We start from the raw sequence: 23,576 nt of genomic DNA on the forward strand, positions 1-23,576 counted from the left end.
CTTTGCTTTTAGGTGGGAGGTGACAGGCATGTATCACAAGTGTGAAGCTATCACAACTTACTCTCCCCTTCACTGATTAAGTACTCTGGTAGAATTGCTGATGGCACTTGTCAAAATGGTTGGTTCCCCCCTTCTCCACAGATTGCCTCAAGTTTCCAGCTGAAAGTCTAATTTTAAGATACTATATTCCAGCACAGTAACTCGAAAGGCTGGTATTCTCCAGCCATTGCTTCACAGTGTTTGCTATGTCTGCAAGCTGTTTGAGCCTTTTGAAAAGATGTCACTAAACTCTACCTACATGGGACATTTTGCCAGTAAGCAAAGGGATATTTTCTCATGATGTAAGATTCAAACGATGAGGGGAGTTTGCCACTGATTCTCTCAGTCCAAATTCCACAGCCATCCATGCCTTAACTAACTCCTGCTCCCGGCTTCTACGGTTGTTCTGGTGCTACCCCCCTCTACCCTCTATCCCATACCTGAAATTAAACATAGAGCAGGACAGCAGCCACCAATACACTCAATGGGTACTCAGTGTTGCTTTTTGCCTCAGCTGCTAGGCCTTAAAAGCAGGGGAAGGAGGCTGCGGAAAACTTCCAGACTAGTCCCCCATTTGACTCTCAAACATACATTTGTGGTCACTGTAACCCCTCTCTGAAACATCAACTTAGGCAGACAAACTAACTCCCAGGAACACTGCACAGGCCGACGCGAAGAGATCCAGCCAGGAGCCCAAAGACCATGTACCACTGTAAGCAAATTTTGTCCATGCCCACCACAACACCCTTCTTTAAAAGGAGATAACGACAAAGTAATCCACCCTACATTTCTATCAGAATTGTTTTTGGCATAGTGGTTCCCCATTTACCACCTTCTGGCCAACTGTTCTGTGCAATATGTTTGCAAAAGATTTAAATAGACACGTATACTTACCATCGAAGCTAATGCTTGCTACTTTGGTGTACCGGTTTTCTGATGCTTTTAGGGTAATAGGCTTGAAATGCACTGATACAGCTTCATTTTGAGGTGTAGGCTTAATGCTCTGAGAACAGAAGGAAGTCCATAAAAGTAAATTTTACAATTATGTATAAAACTTACATTACTCATCACAAAAGTTCTGTTTAACACCCTTTGTATAAACAAAATACATTTTAACCTACCTGCTTTTAAACTCCGAGTCTGCAATTACACTATTTTATGGTCATTTGTGGTTATGACTGTCAAAATCATAACTGGAATCTAAAACATCCTTCTGACTTAGAAGTGAAAACTGTAATTTAAAATCTATCCTTTAGGATACAATAAAGAACTAATGAAAAAAGATCTAATCTTTAAAGTGACGTAATTACTTCTTATTGTTTAGTTCTGTTCATAAAGTGATTCTTCAAACATAAAAGCATTCTGACAGGTTATCTTGTACTTGTTATTTACTTCTGGAATACCCCTATATTAAGTTTATTTTTCTATAACCCAATGAATACTTAATATACGTATTTCTTCAATAAAAATCTATCAAGTGTGTATAGTGGTGTGACAGTAATGAACAAGTTAATTACCTTTGCTATCTTGCCGATGGAGGCTTTCTAACAGGTTCCTCACCTTGAAAATGTTCTCCAGATGCAAGACTGGATCTAGAAACTTGAAAGCAATATTCCCTTGAGCCATTAGGTGCATTGTGTGGCTCCAGGATTACATAGTTCCACTACAGAAATGACAAGCAGAGCTGCATAGAAGTTTAACATGTGCGCTGACATTTGTGGCTTTCTACGCTGTCAGAAACCTGTGATGGAGACACCGTCTGCAGACTGGCAGACCAGTGTGCAGATCTCTATGGTGAGCCTTTTTTTAGGTGGAAGAGAATCCAGTTTTCAGAACGTGGGGGTAGGACAGTTGATGAGGAATCTGTGGTTAAACAGAGTACTCAGTAGAAAGACTATTACCTAAGGTAAGTGACTTGTTCTTCTGATGAATACTTCTTATTGCAAACTCTTCACCATGGGAACTGGTACTAAGGCAGTCCTGCAGTGCTGAGTACACAAAAAGCCCATCTTGATATACCTGTCAAGACAGCAGTACTTTATGAATGTATTTACTTATTCCCATGTATCCACCTGACAAATGTACAAGACAGGTACTACATGTGCCAGTACACTGGTAGCAGATTTGTCCCTAGTGGAATGACCCCGTAAGCCTCATTGTGCTGCTTATTTAGCCAGCGCATAGCAGATCTTTATGTAGAGAACAACCAATTGAGAGATGGTCTGTTTTTGCTCTGGAAAACCACAGAAAGAGCTGATCGCACACCCGATGCTCTTTTTTGTGATCAATATAAAAGCTTAGTGGCCTCTTGGGATCCAAACGATGCAGTCAATTTGTTCTTAGGGAAATGCGGTGGAACAAAGAATGCCAGAATGGTGACAGCCTGCCCCACATGAAAAAAGTAACTATTTTCAGTAGAAAGGAAGCTTGTGTCCTCAACACCAACTTATCTGTAAAGAACACTGTATATGGTGGGCTGACAGAAAGAGCCTGCAGCTCACTCACATCTAGCCAGTGTTATGGCAACGAGAAGGACCATCTTCAATGTCAAAAGTCTCAATTGACAACTGTACAGTAGCTCAAAGGGGTGTACATCAAAAAAGTGAGGACTAAAATCATGTCTCACTGTGCTATAACAAAGGGTTTTGACAAATACATGCTGCAAAACTTGCAAAAATGTAGTCCCAAAAGAGGATTTAATTAAAGAGGTTTTATTCAACAACCAGAAAAAGAAAGCCTAAGAGCTGATAAATAGACCTCAGTACTACCCAAAGCAAGTTCTTGCTGGGCCTGAGACAGAACAAACCAAAAAACAGCAAACAAATTTGCTTGTAATGGGTCGATTTACCGGTGCAGCATTAATCCACTACTTTTTCCAAAGAATGTCACACGCTGATTTTATGGAAGGATGCCTCACTGTCTAGATGACAACAACCTCAGAAGGAAGGAGAAAGGAGAAGAAGTGACTGCAAGGCATACAAGATGCCCAAGTTCCACTCCGAAGACATCTCCGAGACAGAGATGTTATGGAAACTCCAACACGCATAAACAATGATATTTAATTTTCAGCTGTGGCAAGAGGAAGACACCCACTGGCACCTCCAGACTAAACGGACATTCGTGATTTGCTAAGCATTGGTAGCAGAGTTCATCCACCCTGGTGTTTAGAGATCCCACCAGGTGGTTAAACACTAGAGAAATTCCTTAGCTGTTCAGCCACTTCCACAGGTGCAGAGTCCCTTGACACAGGGCCCAAGACCTCCACCCTGTTTGCTGCAGTTATCAATTTGGGATAAGATGTCTGTAAGCTACTACACCAGCCTTTCTCTGATGGTGGGCAGGAAGGCCTTCAACACTAAGCGAATTGCCCTCAACTAAAAAACTGAAGTGGAGTTCAGTCCCTGCCGGAGAATAGCACCTTCTGATCTCCAGCTCTCCCAGATGGCCTTCCAAACCCAGTAGTGATGCATCTCTGACCACTGTCAGCTATGGGTCGGGCAAGGAGACGGTCTGCCACTGACTCAATCCTAGAAATGTGGAGCTTTTCATCATGCCTATTTGATTCATTACACACACATTAATTTTTCAAAGTCTCAGGTGTTTTCTAATGCTTACACAACATCAATAATACAATATAGTAAAAGATCAAAATAAAAAGAGAAAAACTCAGCTCATCAGTCCTAAGCGCAACCCGTGCATAATCAATAACCTCAAACAAAACAGGATGCCTTATCAATAACAAATCTTACAACAAAAATCTTGATTCACACCCCCCATTGGTGGAAGCGAAGGCCTGTCTCCTTGACAAAGTGGAGAAAAACCGCTCCGTAACCACAGATGAAGTTAAACTAGGCAATATTATGCAGGCAAAGCATCTATACGAAGTAGGAGTCAAGGCGGGAAAGATGTTGGCATGGCTCAGTAAGCAGACCAATGTAGACGTGACATACAGGAGAGTTTAGGGCCAAAATGGAACTCCAGTGACTGGCTCCTGGCCTATCGCAGGGGCAATGGCAGCATATTTAAGATACTTATTTGAAGGCAAACATCAACCTGAAGTAGGGGATTAACATAGCTTTGTTCAGGAATGTCCTTGTCGGCAGCTTAATCACCAACAAATGTGCACTCTAGAAGAAGGCCTGACTGTTAAGGAAGTGCTAATGGCACTGACTCAACTGCAGTCTGAGAAAACACCAGGCCCCAATGGGCTACTGGCAGAATTCCTTAAGAAGGTAGCCTATATAGAGACGCAACACCTACAAGGGATATATGTGAAAGGTAAGCTCTCCTGTGATGCTAATTTAGCAACTACAGTACTGATCCTGAAACCCGGGAAACCGCTGGGACTCTTACCTTCCAATATCTTTAATCAATGCGAACATTAAGGTACTGTCTAAGGTCTTGGCAAATCATTTGCAAAAAGTGATCCTAGATTTGGTGCATCCAGACCAGAAAGGTTTCATGCCACACAGATCCACTACGATTATTATTCAACACTTCCACAACAACATTGCTACAGCCAGGGATGCAACATTTCCATTGGCGGTGGTATAGTTGGATGCGAATAAAGAATATGAAGGACTGCCCAGTGGCTGTGCACCAGTTGGAGCCCTGAGTGAGTCTTAGCTGAAGTTGTGGTGGATTTTGCTCAGACTCTGATATCACAATAGGCTGTGCATCCTCTTACAGAGTAGACTTCTTCAATCTGAATGTAATCAGCACAGGGGGTGGCGAACCCAAGGTTTCAAGGGGCACAGATGGCGCAAAGGTCAGTCTGGCAGTCCCTGCGGACCCTTAGGGCTCAAAAGTATGCCACATGGAGCAGGCAAGATGACAAAAATGTGCAACACAGACTCTCTGAAGAAGTTCTCTACTTGCTGTGATGCGTGAACCAGCTTTGATGGAAACCAGAAGCAAGACCAGTGTCCTCTCTGGAGGATGGGCTTAAGGGAACAATTCTGGTGTCAACTTATTAAGCTTCTTCGTGGACTTACCCTAAGACTGTTGCAAAAACAACTTAAGGAGCGGAAATGGGGCCTTCCTTATGACTTCGACCAGTCATGTCGGGGAGACTTCTTGTCTTTGGAGATGTAGAGTTTAGCCGCTTTCTTGTATGGCCTAAGGATTCATTTAGGTACAGTCATTTCAGGCCTTGGAGTCATGCTCTGACCCTAGACACCATAAACATATTGTGAGGATGTGTCACAGGCATCCATTTTTAACAGTCCCTACATGCTTTAAACCCTTAGGGGATGACATTTTCCCCATCACACAGGTAAATCTTGACACAATTTGTGGTTTGAAGGATCAAGAAGCTTCAGCTCTGGCATTGAAAGAAAGGTACTGACACAGAACATACCATGAGGAAAACAATCTGGTGGATAGCAATGTAGGGAGGGCTCTAACGGGGGTGTATAGTTCTCTGTCCTTTTGGACTTTCCTTCCACTCTCTCCTATGGGACGCATTGCCATCGCCAAAATGCTACTCGTACTGCAACTGTTGCACTTCTGTGGCATTCCAGTCATACTGCCAAAGCAATTGTTCACAGAACTATCCTTGCTTCTGCTCTCCTTAGTCTAGGGCAAGGGAAGGACAAGAGTAGAGATGTCAAAACTGTATTCCCCACTATGTGAGGGTGGCCTGGGGCACCAAATTATGAAAACTACTACGCCGCAGCTCAGTTCAGTGGCCAATGTGCTGGCTGGCTATAAGTCATCAGAACCGGGACACTGATGCTGCGGCGCCCTCTGCTGTCCTAGGATGGTTAATGGGCTCTGACGAGGGGGTCCCCACAGAGACCAAAAATGATCTCATGAGGGTTTATAAAGCATGTTGGCAATCCTACACAGCTCCACATCACATGATTTTCACATACGCGCCTGACCTATCTCTCTGGGCACCCCTGGGGTGTTTCGTGCTCTACTCAAGACAGGAAGTGGCCCAGTGGACCAATACTGGCCTCATTACATGGGGCAACCTTTTCAACAATAGGGTTCTATGCGCCTAGTGGACAACAATGGTATTCCACTAGGCGCCTTTCTCATTCATGCCTCCCCTCACGTGCCACCTGCAACAGGTCTAGCACAAGACACATGACGAACCAGAAACCTTATAGTTATTACAAACACTTGCACACAGGGGCATGCACTGCGCAACCACATGCCTATATGGCTTATTACGCACCCACAGAAGTATCCCACTTATAAAATTGTGCGCCTACTGTGATACCGCATTACCGATCATGCTCACTGAAAAACAATAGACAGTGCATGAGCATACCTAAAATAATTTCCACCAATACTTAAATATACCCAGTTCAATTTCCTCCACCATACCTTTCTTACACCCATGCGCACATCGTGTATTTACCAAGGTGCTAGCAATATCTTCCCTAGCTGCTACTCCAGAGACTGACTTCATACATATGGTGTAGTCCTACCCTCTTAGCTTTTATTAGACACGGTTCTAGAATACATGGTGCAAATTGTGGGTTTCCCCCTTCCTAAGGGGGCAACCCATTGTCTGCTGGGCCTCACCACATGCCCCTTCAAATGGAGACCGTCCAACAAATTTTTCATCCTGGGCCTGCTTCTTGTCAAATTAAGAATAGTCATAAGCTGGAGCTCTACCCTCACCACACCCGTAACATTATAGCTCACCAATCTCCATGCTGCGACACTGGCTGAGAAAAACACACTACACAAACTAGGTGTGGGGCGCTCTGGTTCGACTTCACCCTCAGACTGGGAGAGGTACATAACTGCGGTGGAGGCTAAATCATATGAGATAACACCCTGAATGCCACCCCCATGTCTATCTCCTCCACAGGCGATAGCGCCTGCAGGCCCCCTCCCAGTCCTGCCTAGCCAGTGTTATCACGACTGGGTGGGCAGATGCCACACCCGAATCCGGAGGGGGGGCTCCAGGAGGGGAAAACCTACGCATACTTACCACTATATATGCTATTTGTCTTGTCCCTACATCCAATCCTTGCAGCAATCTACTCACCCACCTCCTTCCTTCCAACTTTTGTTTCATGGAAATCTGTCCTTGCCCTTTTAGCACTCGATAACATCCTCGCCTCCCCTAACCCTCTCTTGCGAATCCTCATTCCCAGACTCCGTTTTGATTATGTTTGTTACTGTAGGTATTACTATTGGCCCATGCATGGCTTGATACCACAAGACTATGCGATAGGACCATGGACCAGTACAAAGAGCGTATGTGGTGTGGTTGCAAACCTGTTGGTCTACTATTTATGAATGTAATCACTCTTACATGTCATTCAATGTTAGGACATCTGCTATCCTTTAGTACTTAATCCTGGTGTTATCTTTGCATGTGTTTATATGTGTCATAAAAGCCAATAAAGACTTACTGAAGAAAAAAAAAAGAAAGGTACTGATATTAGCACACATGGGTACCACTTATATGCAGCTCCACTCGTCAGTTCCAGCGCAGAACGACACTGGCGTGGAGCTGCATGGTATCACATATCAGCGCGCAGGAATACTGCTTTGAAGTTTTCAGATCCAGTCTGATCCCTTGGGAATATTCACAATGTAAGTCATTCGTGGTTACAAGTATCCATAAAATGATGCCAGTTAATACAAACCTGGTTGCACTGTAATTGGGAATACTATCCAGGTATTTCGTTAACTCAACATGGAACGTGCAACCCATACTGTTAGAATTGCTTTTCTGACTACATTTTCTATCTTCCTAACACATCTATGAGATACAATTAAGCATGCCATTAGCGTGCAGACTAAAATCACTACATTAAGTTCTGCTGACTGTAGAAACTTCATTTTCTATATTCAACAAAATCTGTATAACTAGAATTGCGAATATTTTTTAGGTAAACGTCCTACTGAAAATGTTTACATTTCAGTGTAGCACAACACATTTTTACCTAGGTTAACTTTTACAGACCTTTACTCATAAATTAGAGGTCAACTGACACTCCTAAACGAAAAACAGTGTAAAGAACACTAGAATAGAGTTGTGTTTCAGCAACTTCAGATTGACTTTCCCTACTTAAGTTCTTCAAAGAGCACGTTGACATTTTTATAGCTTCAAATAATTATTGCTATTTTCTCTGTTAAGTATCTAATTATCTTATATACTCCTCTATTTCGAATTTAAAAAGCAATTTTCATATTAATCTTGGTGTCCTCCCAAATCTAAATAACCAAATGCAGAAGATAATAAAATTTAACACAAAAATTAAAATCACCAATATATTTCAAATGGTCATATCAAGAAATGTAAGCTCTTTGTAGATTCCAAAAAACACTTCTCAATTCAGCAATTCTTTGTCCATTAAGACGTACGTAGGTTACAAATATTTACCAGGCTTCATATAATAACTACATGTTGCGAAAAGGGGAAAGAAAATTACTGTTGTGAGATGACGTAACTGCTACAGTGTATTCCATTTCATTCAATAACCAAAGTTTCACACAATGACTACCATTTTTACAACACAAAGAAAGTTTTGTGGCATGCAACTTTTTTATTCACCACACAATTTGTGCGCTAGCTTTGGTAACTAAGGGGCATATTTATACTCCGTTTGCGCCGAATTAGCGTCGTTTTTTTCGACGCAAATTTGGCGCAAAACTAACGCCATATTTATACTTTGGCGCTAGACGCGTCTAGCGCCAAAGTATGAGTAAAGAGCGTCATTTTTTAGCGTGAACGCCTTCCTTGCGTTAATGAGATGCAAGGTAGGCGTTCCCGTCCAAAAAAATGACTGCGACGCAAATGCGTCGTATTTATACTCCCGGGCAAAAATCACGCCCGGGAGTGGGCGGGGCAGAAAACCCCGCATTTGCGCCACTTTTTAACGCCTGGGTCAGGGCAGGCGTTAAGGGACCTGTGGGCTCAAAATGAGCCCACAGCTGCCCTCCCATGCCCCCAGGGACCCCCCTGCCACCCTTGCCCACCCCAGGAGGACACCCAAGGATGGAGGGACCCACCCCAGGGACATTCAGGTAAGTTCAGGTAAGTATAAATATATTTTTTTTAAAATATTTTTTTGTGGCATAGGGGGGCCTGATTTGTGCCCCCCTACATGCCTCAATGCCCAATGACCATGCCCAGGGGACATAAGTCCCCTGGGCATGGCCATTGGGCAAGGGGGCATGACTCCTGTCTTTACTAAGACAGGAGTCATGTAAATGGCGTCTGGGCGTTGTTAAAAATGGCGCAAATCGGGTGGAGGCGATTTTTTGCGTCAACCTGACTTGCACCATTTTTAAGACGCCCTAGCGCCATTTTTCCCTACGCCGGCGCTGCCTGGTGTACGTGGTTTTTATCCACGCACACCAGGCAGCGCCAGTCTGCTTGCGCCGGCTAACGCCATTCAATAAATACGGCGCCCGCATGGTGCTTCAGAATGGCGTTAGCCGGCACAAAATTTTTTGACGCTAAACTGCGTTAGCGCAGTTTAGCGTCAAAAAGTATAAATACGGGCCTAAAAGTCTACTCTTCTAAAGAGAAACACTGCAATTTAGACATTCTTCATTATTGTGCTGCTCTGTCACACAGCGCTTCACTCACCTATTCTTTCACTTCAAGATCTCTGCCTAGTTCAACCACCATGGTTGACAAAGATATTTTATCATGTGGCACTAATGCGGACTCGAAGAAGCGCTGCTGTTTCTTATGCATTTGGCTGTACATGCTAGTATTCTTTTGATGTGTCACTGTACAGCACCCGAGATACTTGTCTCCTGAACAAAGTAATTGTTATTACACCAGGATGTCCTGTGCGATAATTACTTCATACCATGACCATTGTTGGTAAAGCTGCATATTTCTTTGTACATGATGAAACGAAACTGAATTTAAAAAAAAGGTTGTAAAAACAAACCAGCACTAGCAGAATGCCTCACTGATATTGTAACTCCTAGATGCACTTACATACTTCAGTAGCACCTCCTGACCCCATTTGTGCTACCCAAATTGGTAACACCCCCTCCTCTTCATCCATGCCTGTAATTTCTCTGTTGTGGAGGCCTCTGAGGAGGAAACCACCCATCATACTATGTCAACATGTACCTCCTTCCCTTAAAATATTCTCTCTCTTTCTCTCTCTCTCACTCCCTCCCTCACGCTCTCGTGGAAGTTCTAATGCATGCTTCATTTGCAAATGCTAAAAAAAGAATTTGGAGCATATAGAGGCGGACCTGAACGTGCACATGTACCTACAAAATAATATCACAGAAATGTGACAGAAAAACATAGGGGTTGGTAGGGAATTATGGTGAAATGCAGAGACATGGACAGAGGGTCACGTTGCACAGGAAAGGTGAATTGGATGCAATGTTTACATTTGTTTAGGTTAGGAGGGAAACCATATGTCTCTCACACCTGAACCACCCTAATTCTCCAATGAACATAAAGAGAACATGCACAACTTACAGACAAAACTCACATTGGTCAGCTGCAAGTTGCAAAGGCCAGGATACTGGTGAATATTGCACTATACAAATAACAGTGATTCTGTACACTCTGCACTTTCAGTAGTGTATAGAAACCTAATAAAGGATGTACCTGGCCAAAGGAGGTGGGGAAATCTTCTTATGAGTTGGAAAATAATTGCAGCCACACAGGAAGGTTTGATGTCTGTATACTATTATCCAGTCGTGTCCCGTAGAAGACTCACAAAGAGGAGTCAAATTCTGATTAAATTGCTTTCATAAACACAACAATAATTTCAATTTACGGTACAGTTAAAACATATATTCTCAACTTACTGTTATTGGGACGTCTTTTGTTCCTGAATTTAGCAAATGAAGATTTAAAATTTTTGGCACATCTACAAATTAAAAAAAAAAAAAACATGTTCACCAAAAGCGCACAAATACTTCAATTTGCTGACCAAGTTTAACCAATTCACTTCTGCAAATAGACACTGCAAGCCTTATTTACCACCTCCTCTTAAGTGTAGGTAACTGATCAATTGTTTGACACTGCAGTCAAACTATTGATACATATCTCACTGAAGTCTGTAATGAGGAGGAGAGCCCCATACACCCCCCCCCCCCATGGCTGCAATTCAGAATGGGTTTCATAATGGGTGAAATGAGCAGAAAAAATGACTGTTTTCAGTCACAAACCCTATGATTTTGAGACTCGCCTCGATTATAATCTCATAATGGCTTTCTACTTTAGGCCCTATGATATTTACAAGAAATGCAAGTTACCATTTTTACAAACATTTGACAAAGTATTCTCTTTACTTCCCTCAAAACACAGTGTTAGCAGTATTTAAGAGCTGGCTTGCTTTACTTGACTTCACAAACTTAACATTTAGGAAAATGATGTTGCATGGATAGTCATATCTTTTCGGCTCAGTGAACACTTGTGGAGCAGAATTATTAAATTACCATCAAACAACCACATGTGAGTTCAAATTCATTAACTACTGAACAATCTGTTTTGACTGTTTCGTCAATTTTATCAATGTTACCGAGGTTGACAGGCTGGCCAGGAAGTCATAATGCGTCAAAGCACCATCATATGCACAAGTAAAAAGCAAATTATCTGAAAGACAGAGCTGGGACCACCAACAGATGATGGCAATAATTAAGTATACATTATTAGCCTTCACATCAGAGCCGTGGGGTGGATTTTGTATAAGAACAGACAAAGCAAGCTAGGCTTCTTTTGTTACAAGATGATATACACAACGTCACCAATGGATAACATGCTGTATGACTTTTTACGAAAATGTGGGGCGAGGAATGTGGAACCTACTTTGACCATACTTTTGATCCTGTTTGATAAGTGTGTCCTACAATATGGGTGAAGGAGCAAGAGAATTTAGGTTGCTGTACACTAAAACATAGAAGGGCAAAAGGGAATTAAAATAGACAATCCAAAAGGGCAATACATAAAACTCAAGAAGCCGTCTAACAACTAGTTAACTTGCACAAAAATAACACCAGGACAACTGAAAGAAGCATATATAATACATGTTTCTAACACTAACATTTTATGCAAAGGGCAAAAACCAGAATTGAATTATTCATAAATAAAGGAAACTTTAAAGAAGAAATGTATACTAATGTCAAGTGGCCATGCCAAAATAGCAAGTGAAAGGGATATGTGAGACACTGATTTATGTTTACTCCAATAAACCATTCTAGGCAGATTAATGCCTTGCTAACAAAAGATAATACCCGTAAAATATTACAGTAAGCAAGAATTTGTGTTATATAATTTGATAAATTCCATAATACATGGGATTCTGTAATCCCTGCATAAAAACCTGTCTCTAATTTATTTATAATCGAGTGACTTGTGACACTGCCAGTCGCTGATTGTAAAGAAAACACATCAGAACTCCAATGTAATAACTTATTACAGTTGAACTTTGGTGTCACAATGCCTGCTGCACGAGGGGAAAGCCAGGTCGGATCACGGAGCATAATAATTAAAGTAGCAGTTTAAAGTACGAAAAGGAAACGTGGCTTTTCTTTCTTGTGCGGTTTGTCTATTTGTAAGGTGAAAGGAGAATTTTATGGCAGCACGTTTATTTTTTATTTTTTTACACTCCTTAGGTAAATGTAGAAACGTTAGAATCCTTCTAAATGTTTCCACACATTCTGATTTTCTACTCCTTTTTTAAAGAAAATCTGACATGTTAAACTGTCACAGAAACTTTATTCGATTAAAAAGTTCATCATAAACGTACAGTGGCACAACATACAATAAAACATAAATCAAACGAGAACAATGACAAAATTGCAAAGTACGTTAAAATGTCATAATTATTTGGCTACAAGCAGCACATTTCTAAAAGGAGCCAGTTATGCACGTATGAGGGCCCCATAAAGTCTGTAAAAAGGATAAAGCAGGCCTAAATTGTCTAAAATTGTAGGTTTTCATTACTGCTGAAAGAAACGACCTGGTATATATATATTATAATAATCACAAAAATGGAGAAGTGCAAAGGTGTTTGAGAGGACGTATTTATCACAAGAGCACACAAGTACCTACCCAAACTGACCTAACAGGAGGCACATTAGGTTTCTAATAGACAAGTCTAAAAAACAACCAATATTCCCAATGTTTTGGTATGGACAACAAATATGGATCAATGCCAACGGTGGGAGCTAGTAAAAGAGATTGCCTGATAGTGGGGTATTTTGGAACTTTGCCTCAGCCTTCTACTTCCTGCTTTCCTTGTAAAAAGCTAGTTTCAACCACGGCATGTCTGATTTGGTAATACTTAAATACAACAGGCCTGCCTGGTCATGAAAAACTAGATTTTACATAGGCAACGCATGGAATATGTCTTCCCTTGTCACAGTCCAAAGTGATATGTTGATCTAAGATCACCCTGGCATTTTAACAAATTAACAGCTTGATTCTCAGGGGACCAATCCTGACATAGTCCTCAATATATCTCATAACAAGCTCCTCGTGGCACATAAAGTACAGCCTGCAAGGGGGTTTAGATAATAGCTTGTGGCATATAATTGTCTTCTGTCTGAATGAAGACTACCTTGGAATATCCCCAAACACCACAGCCATAAGTAGCCACTGGAATGCACTGCATGTTATTTCCAAACAAGGTGCTATGGTTACTCCCTACCACCCCCCCCCCCCCCCCCAAATCAAAGGTATTAGATTGAAAAGAGCAAGAGCACCGTCCGTCTGTATACTTTTAAGGCATCTAGCAGAAATATTGGTGTTCCAGACTAATCGAAATAGATACCCAAATAAACAAAACAGTTCACTATTGAAATAACATTGCATTTGCAATAAATGGGTCTCGGATTGCATTTCTTATCACCAAAGACACAGTATGGGACTTGCTACAGTTGTGGTCCATCTTTAACTCTGACATAAATGTGGTAAAAAGCTACAATAACTGTTTTAGTCTATGTGTTATCGGAGCTAGTAACCCTGCATCGTCAGCATAAAGTAAAGAAAACAAAACAATCTGGGGTGTGGAAAGAAGTATGTTACTCACTTTATGACACTTTGGCTCCTAGCGTTTAATCTTTCTTCTGCCAGTCTGGTGCAATATTGTCTGGCTCTGTAGACCATGACATATTGTTCACCATCACAATAACAGTTGACTTTGAAATCCAGGAAGCACACCCACACTAGTGACAGGGCACTGCTCCTGATACAGTGTTGAGCTTCGAGACCAAAGGCCCTCCTCTCCTCATTAACAACATTACTAAACAAAGCATGATCGAGAAGTGGGTCATAATGAGGAAATAAAATAAGGACTTGCTCAACAGAAGTCACCAAGGTGAGCACTTTCTACTTACTTCTACATTTAGCTTAACGTGCTCTGGATTTAATGTGAATATGTTACTGTGTCCTATAGTGGGAGGTAGGAAAATGACAACCCAGCATTTTAGTCAACGTAGCTTCAATGAACATGGCATCTGATGGTGATGACATGATGCTAACTAAAACATGCAAGGTTATAGAATTTGCCAATTCTGTCACTAGCAAGTGCAATTTGATGCTCAAAGGTCCTTGTTATGGCTCAACTACTATTGTGTTGGCATGCATACTTTTGAGGGTATGTGGCTTTATCTTTCAAGTACCCTTAAATGTAGGATAAAACTCAACAGGTGACAGAACCTTTATGAGCTTATGTTAAACACAGCTGGTGTGCCTTCCCCAAACTCTTTGAAAAATGCAAATAAAACCTGACATCCTGACCCGACATCTATGGTGAATAATTTGTTCAGCATCATGTGGAGGATGTGGAATGCAAAACCGCATGAAACGTCTTCATCATCCAGAAACTCAAAGCTTTCAGCAACACATGATGAATCCGAAGTACAACTCAGTCAAGGTGAAAAACCTGTGTAAGGCACTTTGGAGCACAGATCAGCAAATCACTAACATTCTCGCTCGAGGTGTCAGCTAAAAAAGCAATCTCTCATTACACTAATTTAAGATCCCTGATAGACATAGCTCGAATAGGCCTGAGAGTTAAAACTGACAATAAAAGATTTAGATCTCAGAGCGAAGATTTTGAAAAGGAGTAAACCTGTGAAAATGCAACTTTGTAAACTATGTGCTCTCACTGTGGACTCAGAACACTGAACAGAATTGATAAGATCGCTGGTTCAATTGGAGTTATTCACATAATGTCAAACACATGTCTAAGAAATTTCTAAAATGAGGATTCCTAATCTAGCAGCTAGTCTTTGAGAACCTAAAAAGTTAGACCATAAAACCTTGAAATAGCTACACTGCCTCCCAGTTGAGTAAAAGTACGGGATAAGGTCCATATTTCTATGAGAAATGCACAAAGATATGTGGGGAAAAGTTCCTGCTTATTTCCAGACGATAGCCACCCACAACCACCATCAATTAACTTAAGGTAGAGGAGCTACTCTGAATTCAGCAGGCATCCCTAGTTGTAACAGATTTATGAACAGAACAAATAGAGTAGAAGCATCAAAGTTTAAGATTCCAAGTGCAGAGTCCAAGTAAAACGTATGGTGTTTAAAAAGGACCTTGCTCTTCAGATAAACCTATGCATCCTAATCCACACAAATAGGTCTGTACCTTTTACCTGCGAAGAACAGACCACACACTAAAGACTGAACACTGATATAACAAAAACCCTGCATTGGTGGAGTGCTACATACATGCCTTCACGTTTCAATTTGAAGTTATCAACTTTTGCCCACAGCACACGGTTAGTTGTATTTAGAATTCATGAGAAACAGTAGTGATACACAAAACACTTCAAGAAATAAAAGTGACTTCTGCTGAATGTTTGAGGCCGTTTTTCACACTTCTTGTGCAAGAACTGCTTTGTTACACTTTGAAGGTACAACATAAGAACGAAGACCCCTTTCTTCATAATGGGGGAATTGCACATCTTACAACCAGAGCAAATTATGTTAGTGAGCAAGTAGAAGAATTAGCAAAATATAAGATTTTTTTTTCCCTCACTTCTAAGTCATCCTCAGGCTTCATATCAAGGTTGAGGACCTGTCCATTGCACAAACAAATCCAGATTAGAATGCTCCAACTTGCAACCAATTCAGCTGACAGGTTGGACGCCATAACGAACTGGCTACTTACCAGTAGGAGTAGCTTTGCAGCTTGAAGAGTTTTCTGGGTTCACATGCATTACATTACTCCACCATCTAGTGGTTGGGTCCGGAATGATCATCTACCATTTGGTGGTATGCCCGTCCCCAGTAAGACAGCGCCTCGGATGTTCCTGTGCGTAGTAGCCATCTTCTGATTCTTTTTTTCCCTCCATCGTCATCCCACATAGTTACATTAATGTCCTCTTTCTGGGGAGGTGGGTGGGCCGCCTGTGAATCCAAAAAACTCTTCAGGCTGCAAACCATCTCCTACTGGTAAGTAACCATTTTGTTCCACAGCATGAATCCTTTTCTGAATTCACGTTTTGCATTAGATTATGTAGCGGTATGCCTCCTTTGGGTTGGTTGGGTTTAAATGAGGTAATTTGCAAACTGGTGCTGTAGTACTTTTTCTCCCTCCTGTGCCTGTTTGTTCAATTGAGCATCCACAAAATATTGTTTTGTGAATGTGTGAGTATCTGCCCATGTCGCTGCTGTGCAGATTGCTACCACAAGTACGTTTGCTAGGAATGCTCATGTTTCGCCCTTCTTCCTTGTTGAGTTTGCCCTGGGTGTGTGGATAATGTCACCCCTGCCCTTGAGTAGCACTTTTGTATTGTTTCTAGAATCCATCTTAATATTGTTCCATTTGTTACTGGGGACACCCTGGTTGCCCCTCCCAAGGATACAAATAGTTGGTTTCCTTGTAAAACTCTCTAGTTTCTTGTAGTTAGTATATTAAGGTCCTTCTAACGTCCAAAGTGTGTAGGTCTCTTTCCATTTGTGGTTCCTTGAAGATCGCCAGTAGCTGTATGCTCAGATTGACAGGAAAACTGCAGACTGTCTTAGGTAGGAACTGAAGGCTGGTCATGAGGACCACCTTGTCTTTGTGTATTTGCAGGTACGGTCCTGAATTGTTAGTGCTTTTAGTTTGCTGACTTTTCACAGTGAAATTATAGTGATTTGGAATGTGGTTTTGTGTGCGAGGGATTTGATATCTGTTTTCTGCATAGGTTTAAATGGCTTTGTCACAATTTGCGTTAACACTGTTTAGGTTCCACATTGGTGCTGGAACTGATCTTGGTGGTTCAATTCTCTTTGATCCCTCTAAGAACCTCTTTACTACTGGTGATGTGAAGAAACTATCACACGAGGTGCCTCAGGTATAGGCAGCTATCGACGCTAGATGTACCTTCGGTAATGAGTAGTTTAAACCGCTATCCAATAGAGGAGTGTGATAGGTTAATACTGTCTCGAGTCTTGTATTTGTTACAATATTTTCGTTGTCTGTGCAACGGTGGATATATATTTTCCATTTTGCTGTGCAGTATGTTCCTGTGGTAGGCTTTCTTGCCTTCCTAAGAATTTCCAATGTTCTGGGCGTTAGATGTAGATCCCAAAACTCTATGTATTCAGGCGCCAAGCTACTAGGCTGAGTGTTGTTGGTTCCAGGTGGTACACCGATCCTCCCTGCATTGTTAGCAGGTCCTTCTTTGTTTTGATTTTGATAATTTGTCCCATGGATAACTCTACCAGTTTTAAATACCAAGTCTGTCTGGCCCATTGGGGGGCTATCAGGGTTTGACCCTTACTGTCTGGCTTTCTCCAGTACTTTCTGTATTAAGGGGAATGGTGGAGAAGCGTAAGCAAATCTCCCTGGCCAGTTTACATTCCCTCTGACTGGTGGTGTGAAAACCTGGAGGCAAAGTTTTGGCATTTTGTGTTTTCTGCTGTTGCAAACAGGTCTACTGTCAGTCTTCCTCAGACCTTGAATATCCTTTCCAGCGTTTACCAATTCAGTTTCCATTCATGTGAACTGCTTTCCTGTCTGCTTAGCCTGTCTGCCTCTGTGTTTTCCTTTAGCAGTATTTGGACAGTGAAAAGGCTGATCCTCCTTGAAATTGCCAATTTCCAAATTTCTTGCTCTAGTTTTCTCAGCGTGTATGACACTATGCCTCCCTGCTTGTTTAAATAGAACATAGTTGTTGTGTTGTCTGCTTGTATCAGCACAGTCTTTCCATGATATGAGTTTGGAAGGCTTTCAGGGTCAGCAAGACTGTCTTCATCTCCGGAAAGCTGGTGTGTTTCAACGCATCTGCGCTGTTCCATAGTCCCCGTATTTTCAGGTTCCCTGAATGTGCGCCCCAGCCATTTTTGGATGCGTTGGTTGTGATGGTCACTGTGGGAGTTGGTGTCTGGAATGGTCTTTCTAGGGTAACCTGCTTTGATTGCCACCAAAGTGTTTCCCTTTGTATCTTTGCTGTGACAACCACTGGATCCTACCAACTCCTAGTGGCTTGAGACCTTCTGTTGCAGATCCGTTCTTGGAAAGGTTGCATGTATAGTCTTGCATATATTATTAGTGGTATGCATCATGTCATCATGCCCAATAGTTTCATGACTGCCCTCACGATCAGAAACTGCCCCTTCTTGTAAAGGCACACTTGGTCTACCATTGCCACTATCCTCTCTGGGACAAGGTATGCTCTTGCTGTCCTTGAATTCAGGGTTGCTCCCAGGAACACCTTCTCGTATTACTGGCACGGTTTCGGGCGGGTCTGATCAGGACTCTGGTTGGGACACCCCTTGAGGTCACCGAATATCCTAAAGAGGTAGTGTACTGGGGCAGAAGAGCAGCTAAAGGCGTACACGGAAAGGACAGCTATGGACAGGCACAGGAAACAGGAAAGTAAAAGCAGAGCAACCCTTGTGTGAACAAACAGGAAACGGATTACCAGTGGACAAACACGCTGGGGTTGTACACAGAGTAAGGCGCAGAACCTCCCACAGTGACAGGGAATCTCAATGCCTCTGTGCAGTTTGCTCTTACAGATAGTCACCCTGCCAGCCCCATAGAAAGGAGGCAGCAGAAGTGATTCTGTCTCTGGACCCTAGAGCACAAACATACACAGGATAGTACTTACATACACAGGACACGCTCCTGTGGGTCCAGCTGGAAACACAGTGGCGATTCCTGAGAAAACAGCAATAGCACACTGTCACTGTTAGGCACGAAATACAACGTATAACACTGGACAAGGATGGGGGCTGGAATTGCCTCCTGGAAACCAGGAGCCAACCCCAGTACACAGGAGGACACGTATGCACTGGTGAAGACTGATAGAACACTTACCAGACACAAAGAACCAAGAAGAAACAGACACAGAAGGGAACAAACCAAGAGGCAGAGGCAAGAACTAGGAACAGGCTCAGACTGAAGCAAAGGCGGGACTAGGACTTGAAAACAGGGCGCAAACTTCTGGCTGGGACAAAGAGAGACAGGACTGGGAAACTGAGAACAGGCTCTGGCTGGAACAGGCAAGGACAGGACTGGAATACAGGGAGTAGGAAATGAGCAGTAAACAGGACTGGGAAACAGAGAGAAGGTTCAGGCTGAAACAAGGCAGGAGCAGGGCAGAGAAACAGGATCAAGCTGGAACAGAACAGGAACAAGAACAAAACTGGAACACCATCCGACAAAGGGTCTGTAACACAAAGGAATCGAAGTCCGATGCACGACGGGGAGCTTGAGGAAATGGCTGCTTATAAGCAGTTCCAAGCTGGGCTGCACAGGAGAGGTTTCAGGTGTGTGTGGTTTCGGACACTTGCAAGTCCTGGAGGAGAGGATCCAGTGAAAAGGAGCAACTGGACTTCTCCCATTGAAAACAATGGGAAACAGAATCCGGGTTTTCCTGACTACCAAGCTGTGCATTATGGGATTTGCAGTCCCAAGAAGCAATTGTAGTCCTACACAAGTGTACCATGGAGAAAAGAGAAACAAACAGGAGTCAGCAAGGGACTCTAGATAGGTGTTCAAGGCGATTCCCAGGCTTCTGACAGTCCCCTTACAGCACCCCCTGGAAATGGGACGACAGAGTCGTAACAATTACGGCTGAGGTGATGATTTATTATGGTTTATGGAAAATCACAATCGCTCTAGTGTTGACATTAATGTTTGGAGGTCTTGCTGGCATTTCTGCTTTGTCCTTGCTTTTACAAGCCAGTCATTCAGGTATGGGTATACCTTCCCTTCTTAGATAGGCTGCAACTGCAACATGGTAAAGACCTGTGGTGCTAACTTTAAGCCAAATGGTAGCACTGTGAACTGGTAATGCACTCTGTTTAGTACAAATCTGAGATACTTTATGACTTCAATTAATAGGGATGTGTAGACAGGCGTCCTTAAAGTGTAGGGTTGCCATGCAATCTCCTTATTACAAGAGAGGAATGATTCTTTTAGGTCAAGTGAAGGTCTGGGATTGGTCTCAGTGTTGGATCTTGTTTGGGAACCAGAAAGTAAGGTGAGTAGTTTACCTTGTTTCTTTCCTTTAGGGCAGTGTGCTGATAGCATTCTTTTGAAAGAGTTATTTCACTTTTTTCCTTAATTGCATGAGTCCTTCTCAAAAATCCTTTTGTTTTGGTGGTTTTGGAGGAGGTAACAGTGATGTATCACGTTTGAGATCCACTTGTCTGATGTTATTTCTTCTCACTCTCTTAGGAAATGCTTTATTCTGCCTCCCACAGGTGCTATGTGGGGGACTGACTCGAGTGGTGAGTCACTTGCTTAATGTTCCTTCCCCTTGAGGTGTTAGCCATTTTCCTCTCGCTTAAAAGGATGGTCTGGCAGGATGTTGTCATTGTTGGCACGCCGATTGTTGGGTGCATTGAAGGTAGCTGCCTTGAGCCTGTTGTTGCTGTTGGCCCTGTGGAAACTGTGTTCTACCTGACAGCCTTCTCAATATGCAGCCTCCCCTTCTGAATGAGCCCCTAAACTATAGGGCTCCCATGGCTTTGGCTGTCTAGTTGTCCTTGTTAATTTGTTGGGAGGACGCATTCACTGATCGGCCAAACAGGGTGCCTCCTGTGAATGGCATGTTTATCACTGATGCCTGAACCTCTGGTTTGAAACCTGACACTCTTAACCAGGTATGCCTCCTTAACGAGGCGCCAGTACAAATCTGCCTGCAGGCAGTATCGGCTGCATCCAGGGCTGATTTAAGGCATGTATTTGTGATATTACGTCCCTCCTGCATGATTGCCTTGGTCCTATTCTTGTATTCTTCAGGAAGGTGCTGCATGAGGCACTCCTTATCATCACACTGCTGATGGCCGAATCAGTTACAAAGAGTGTTTGAGTTTGCAATACGTCACTGCGTTGCAGCCTCTCTCTCGTTCTTCCTTCCCACCATGTCTAGGTGTTTACTTTTTCTCGGTGGAGGGCCCAGTTGAGGTGGAAGCATTAATTTGCTTTCATGCAATTGAGACGATTATAGAGTCTGCTGGTGCATTACCCTGTATGTATCTTGGGTCTTGTGTTGAGGGTTTATATTTCTTCTCAACTCTTGGCAGTGGCAGGCTCTTTGAACACCTAGTTCTCCTGATCCAAGATGCTTGGCAGCATTGGCAGGTACAAATTACCCTTGCAAGCAGGCATCAGTGTCGCTAAAAGAAAGCAAGAGTCCCCTTTGTCCTGCTGCAGCTGTACACAATAGGTGTCAGCAGCCCTCTTGATAAGGCTACTGTACAATGAGAGGTCGTCGGGGTGACGGCCACCTCTTCTTCTGGGAAATCTGTATCCATCTCGACCCATGACTGGTCCTCAAACTCCCCTGCTCCTTCAGTCCCTTCTGAGTAATAGAAATCTTCCTTGGGTTCTTCCTCCTGTGGCTCTGGTGTTGCTGGAGTTTCCAAAGCAGACTGGTCCACTTCGACATCGAAGGTTTTGCCAGAATTCAGAATTTCTTCAAGGACTCCTCAAATTCTCATTTTCTTTGTAGGAGCGCTGCCATTTTGGCCTTAAGTCTTCTCGATCTCCTGCACCTTCTTCTTGGAATCGGTAAAAGTGTTTTCTCTGGCATCAATAGCTGTGTCGCCGTCGAGGTTTTAGTCCCCCTCCTTTGAATCCTCTCGCGCTAATGTGGACGTCGAGGGGTTTGATGGTACTTTGGCTGTCTCTATGTCCCGTGTACGGGATCCTTGGGCCACTTTTCGACTGACCTTCGGTTGACCTTTTCGGCACTGAGACTCCCCTCTTGGATTTTTTGTCCAAGAACCTTAAGTGTTTGGTGGCCTTTGTGGCTTTAAAGGCTTGTGTGTCTTTTTTTAGGCATCCATCGCCACCTTCTCCACCTGTTTTTTCTTGGCGTATGTTTTGCCGTCCAACTCCCAACCATGTGCAGTGTTGGCTTTAGCGATGTTGTTGTTGTTGTTGTTGTCGTCGTCAGACAAGCCCAAATCTTTCAGAGATACGTGTGGTCTTTGGGTGGTCTGTTGTTGCAGCCTTTGTGTGCCCGCAACGTCCTCCACACAAATGCAGCGCAGGCCTCACAGTCCTCATCTGGATGGTCTTTCGTGAGGCAGAAGCTACAGACCTTGTGGCGGTCTCTCTGGATGAACTTGTGGTGGCAGTTGGGACAGAATTTAAAGGGGGTATGTCCCCTATGTGCCCTTATTCTTCATGCACAGGGTTGGATCTAGCGAGATCCCTTGACGGGGAAAAATCTGTCAAGAAGGATCCCCTTCCCTCTCATTGTCTTCTTCGCAGCTGATGGTGACTTTGAAGATTTTCTAGACAAAAACTTGAAAATCTTTTGGACCTTCCTCCTTTGCTTCCAGACCCAACGGCGGAAAAAATAGTCTGAAGATGGCTACTATGAACAGGAAGATCCAGGGCGCAGTCTGACGTTAAACAAAAAAAATTCCGGACCCAACCATTACGTAGCGGAATAATGCAAAGCAAGTGAATCCAGTAAAGGAATAATGCTGCAAAAGAATAAATCACTTACCCTCAGTAAATGTCTTTCTGGTAGATACTCCGTCTACCAGCAGATTTCTCACCTTAAAAATCTCCCCAGGCACTAGACCATGTCACAAAAAGTTTTCACAGTAGCCTCTAGAGGCTGAAATGAGTCACAATCACCCACTATTGTATCTCCGTCCAGCTGACAAAGTGACATACAAGCACAACACTGAGTCAGTTAACCTCTTATTACTTATTTATCTTTTTAACACTCCTTTCCACATACAATATTACAGTTGAAAAAAGGGGGGATCCAGTATGCACCTTTCTCCGTCGTATAGTATTTCATGTAACAACTCAATCTAAAAAACAGGATGCCACCCAGTGTTAGATGGAGAACAAGATGTTCAATCATGCCACAATTTGTGGTTGAAGGTTGATGATCTTTTTTGAATAATGCTTGAATAGGTGGCCCTGTAATTTCCTGTTCAGATCAGGGCACAAGGCAGACTGCACTTTAAGTTTCAGATTCCTGCAAAAGATTACACTTGTTCCATTAATGTGGGTAACAGACACCGTAGAGTCCAGACTAGACTGCATTTTAGCCACACTGAGCAATCAGCACTACAGACGCATGATGTTCGTCCCGCAAACCTTTGTATGCCATTTCCCAAAGGCTATGGTGATCGCAAGATAAAAGGCA

The 23,576-nt window shown here is 42.8% G+C and overlaps 1 protein-coding gene across 2 annotated transcripts in view; it reads right to left on the bottom strand.

Moving 5' to 3' along the window:
• TMEM131 (transmembrane protein 131) overlaps positions 1-23,576 on the bottom strand; it is an 892,454-nt gene that overhangs the window by 489,360 nt on the left and 379,518 nt on the right. For both annotated transcript variants that reach the window (XM_069204268.1, XM_069204267.1), the window contains exons 11-12: positions 10,807-10,868; positions 934-1,042 (exon numbers count right to left, since the gene is read on the bottom strand). In XM_069204268.1, coding sequence (XP_069060369.1) covers positions 934-1,042; positions 10,807-10,868 — 171 coding nt within the window. The remainder of the gene's footprint in view (positions 1-933; positions 1,043-10,806; positions 10,869-23,576) is intronic.

Source organism: Pleurodeles waltl, chromosome 8 (genome assembly GCF_031143425.1).
Source record: "Pleurodeles waltl isolate 20211129_DDA chromosome 8, aPleWal1.hap1.20221129, whole genome shotgun sequence".
NCBI classification, from domain to species: Eukaryota; Metazoa; Chordata; class Amphibia; order Caudata; family Salamandridae; genus Pleurodeles; species Pleurodeles waltl.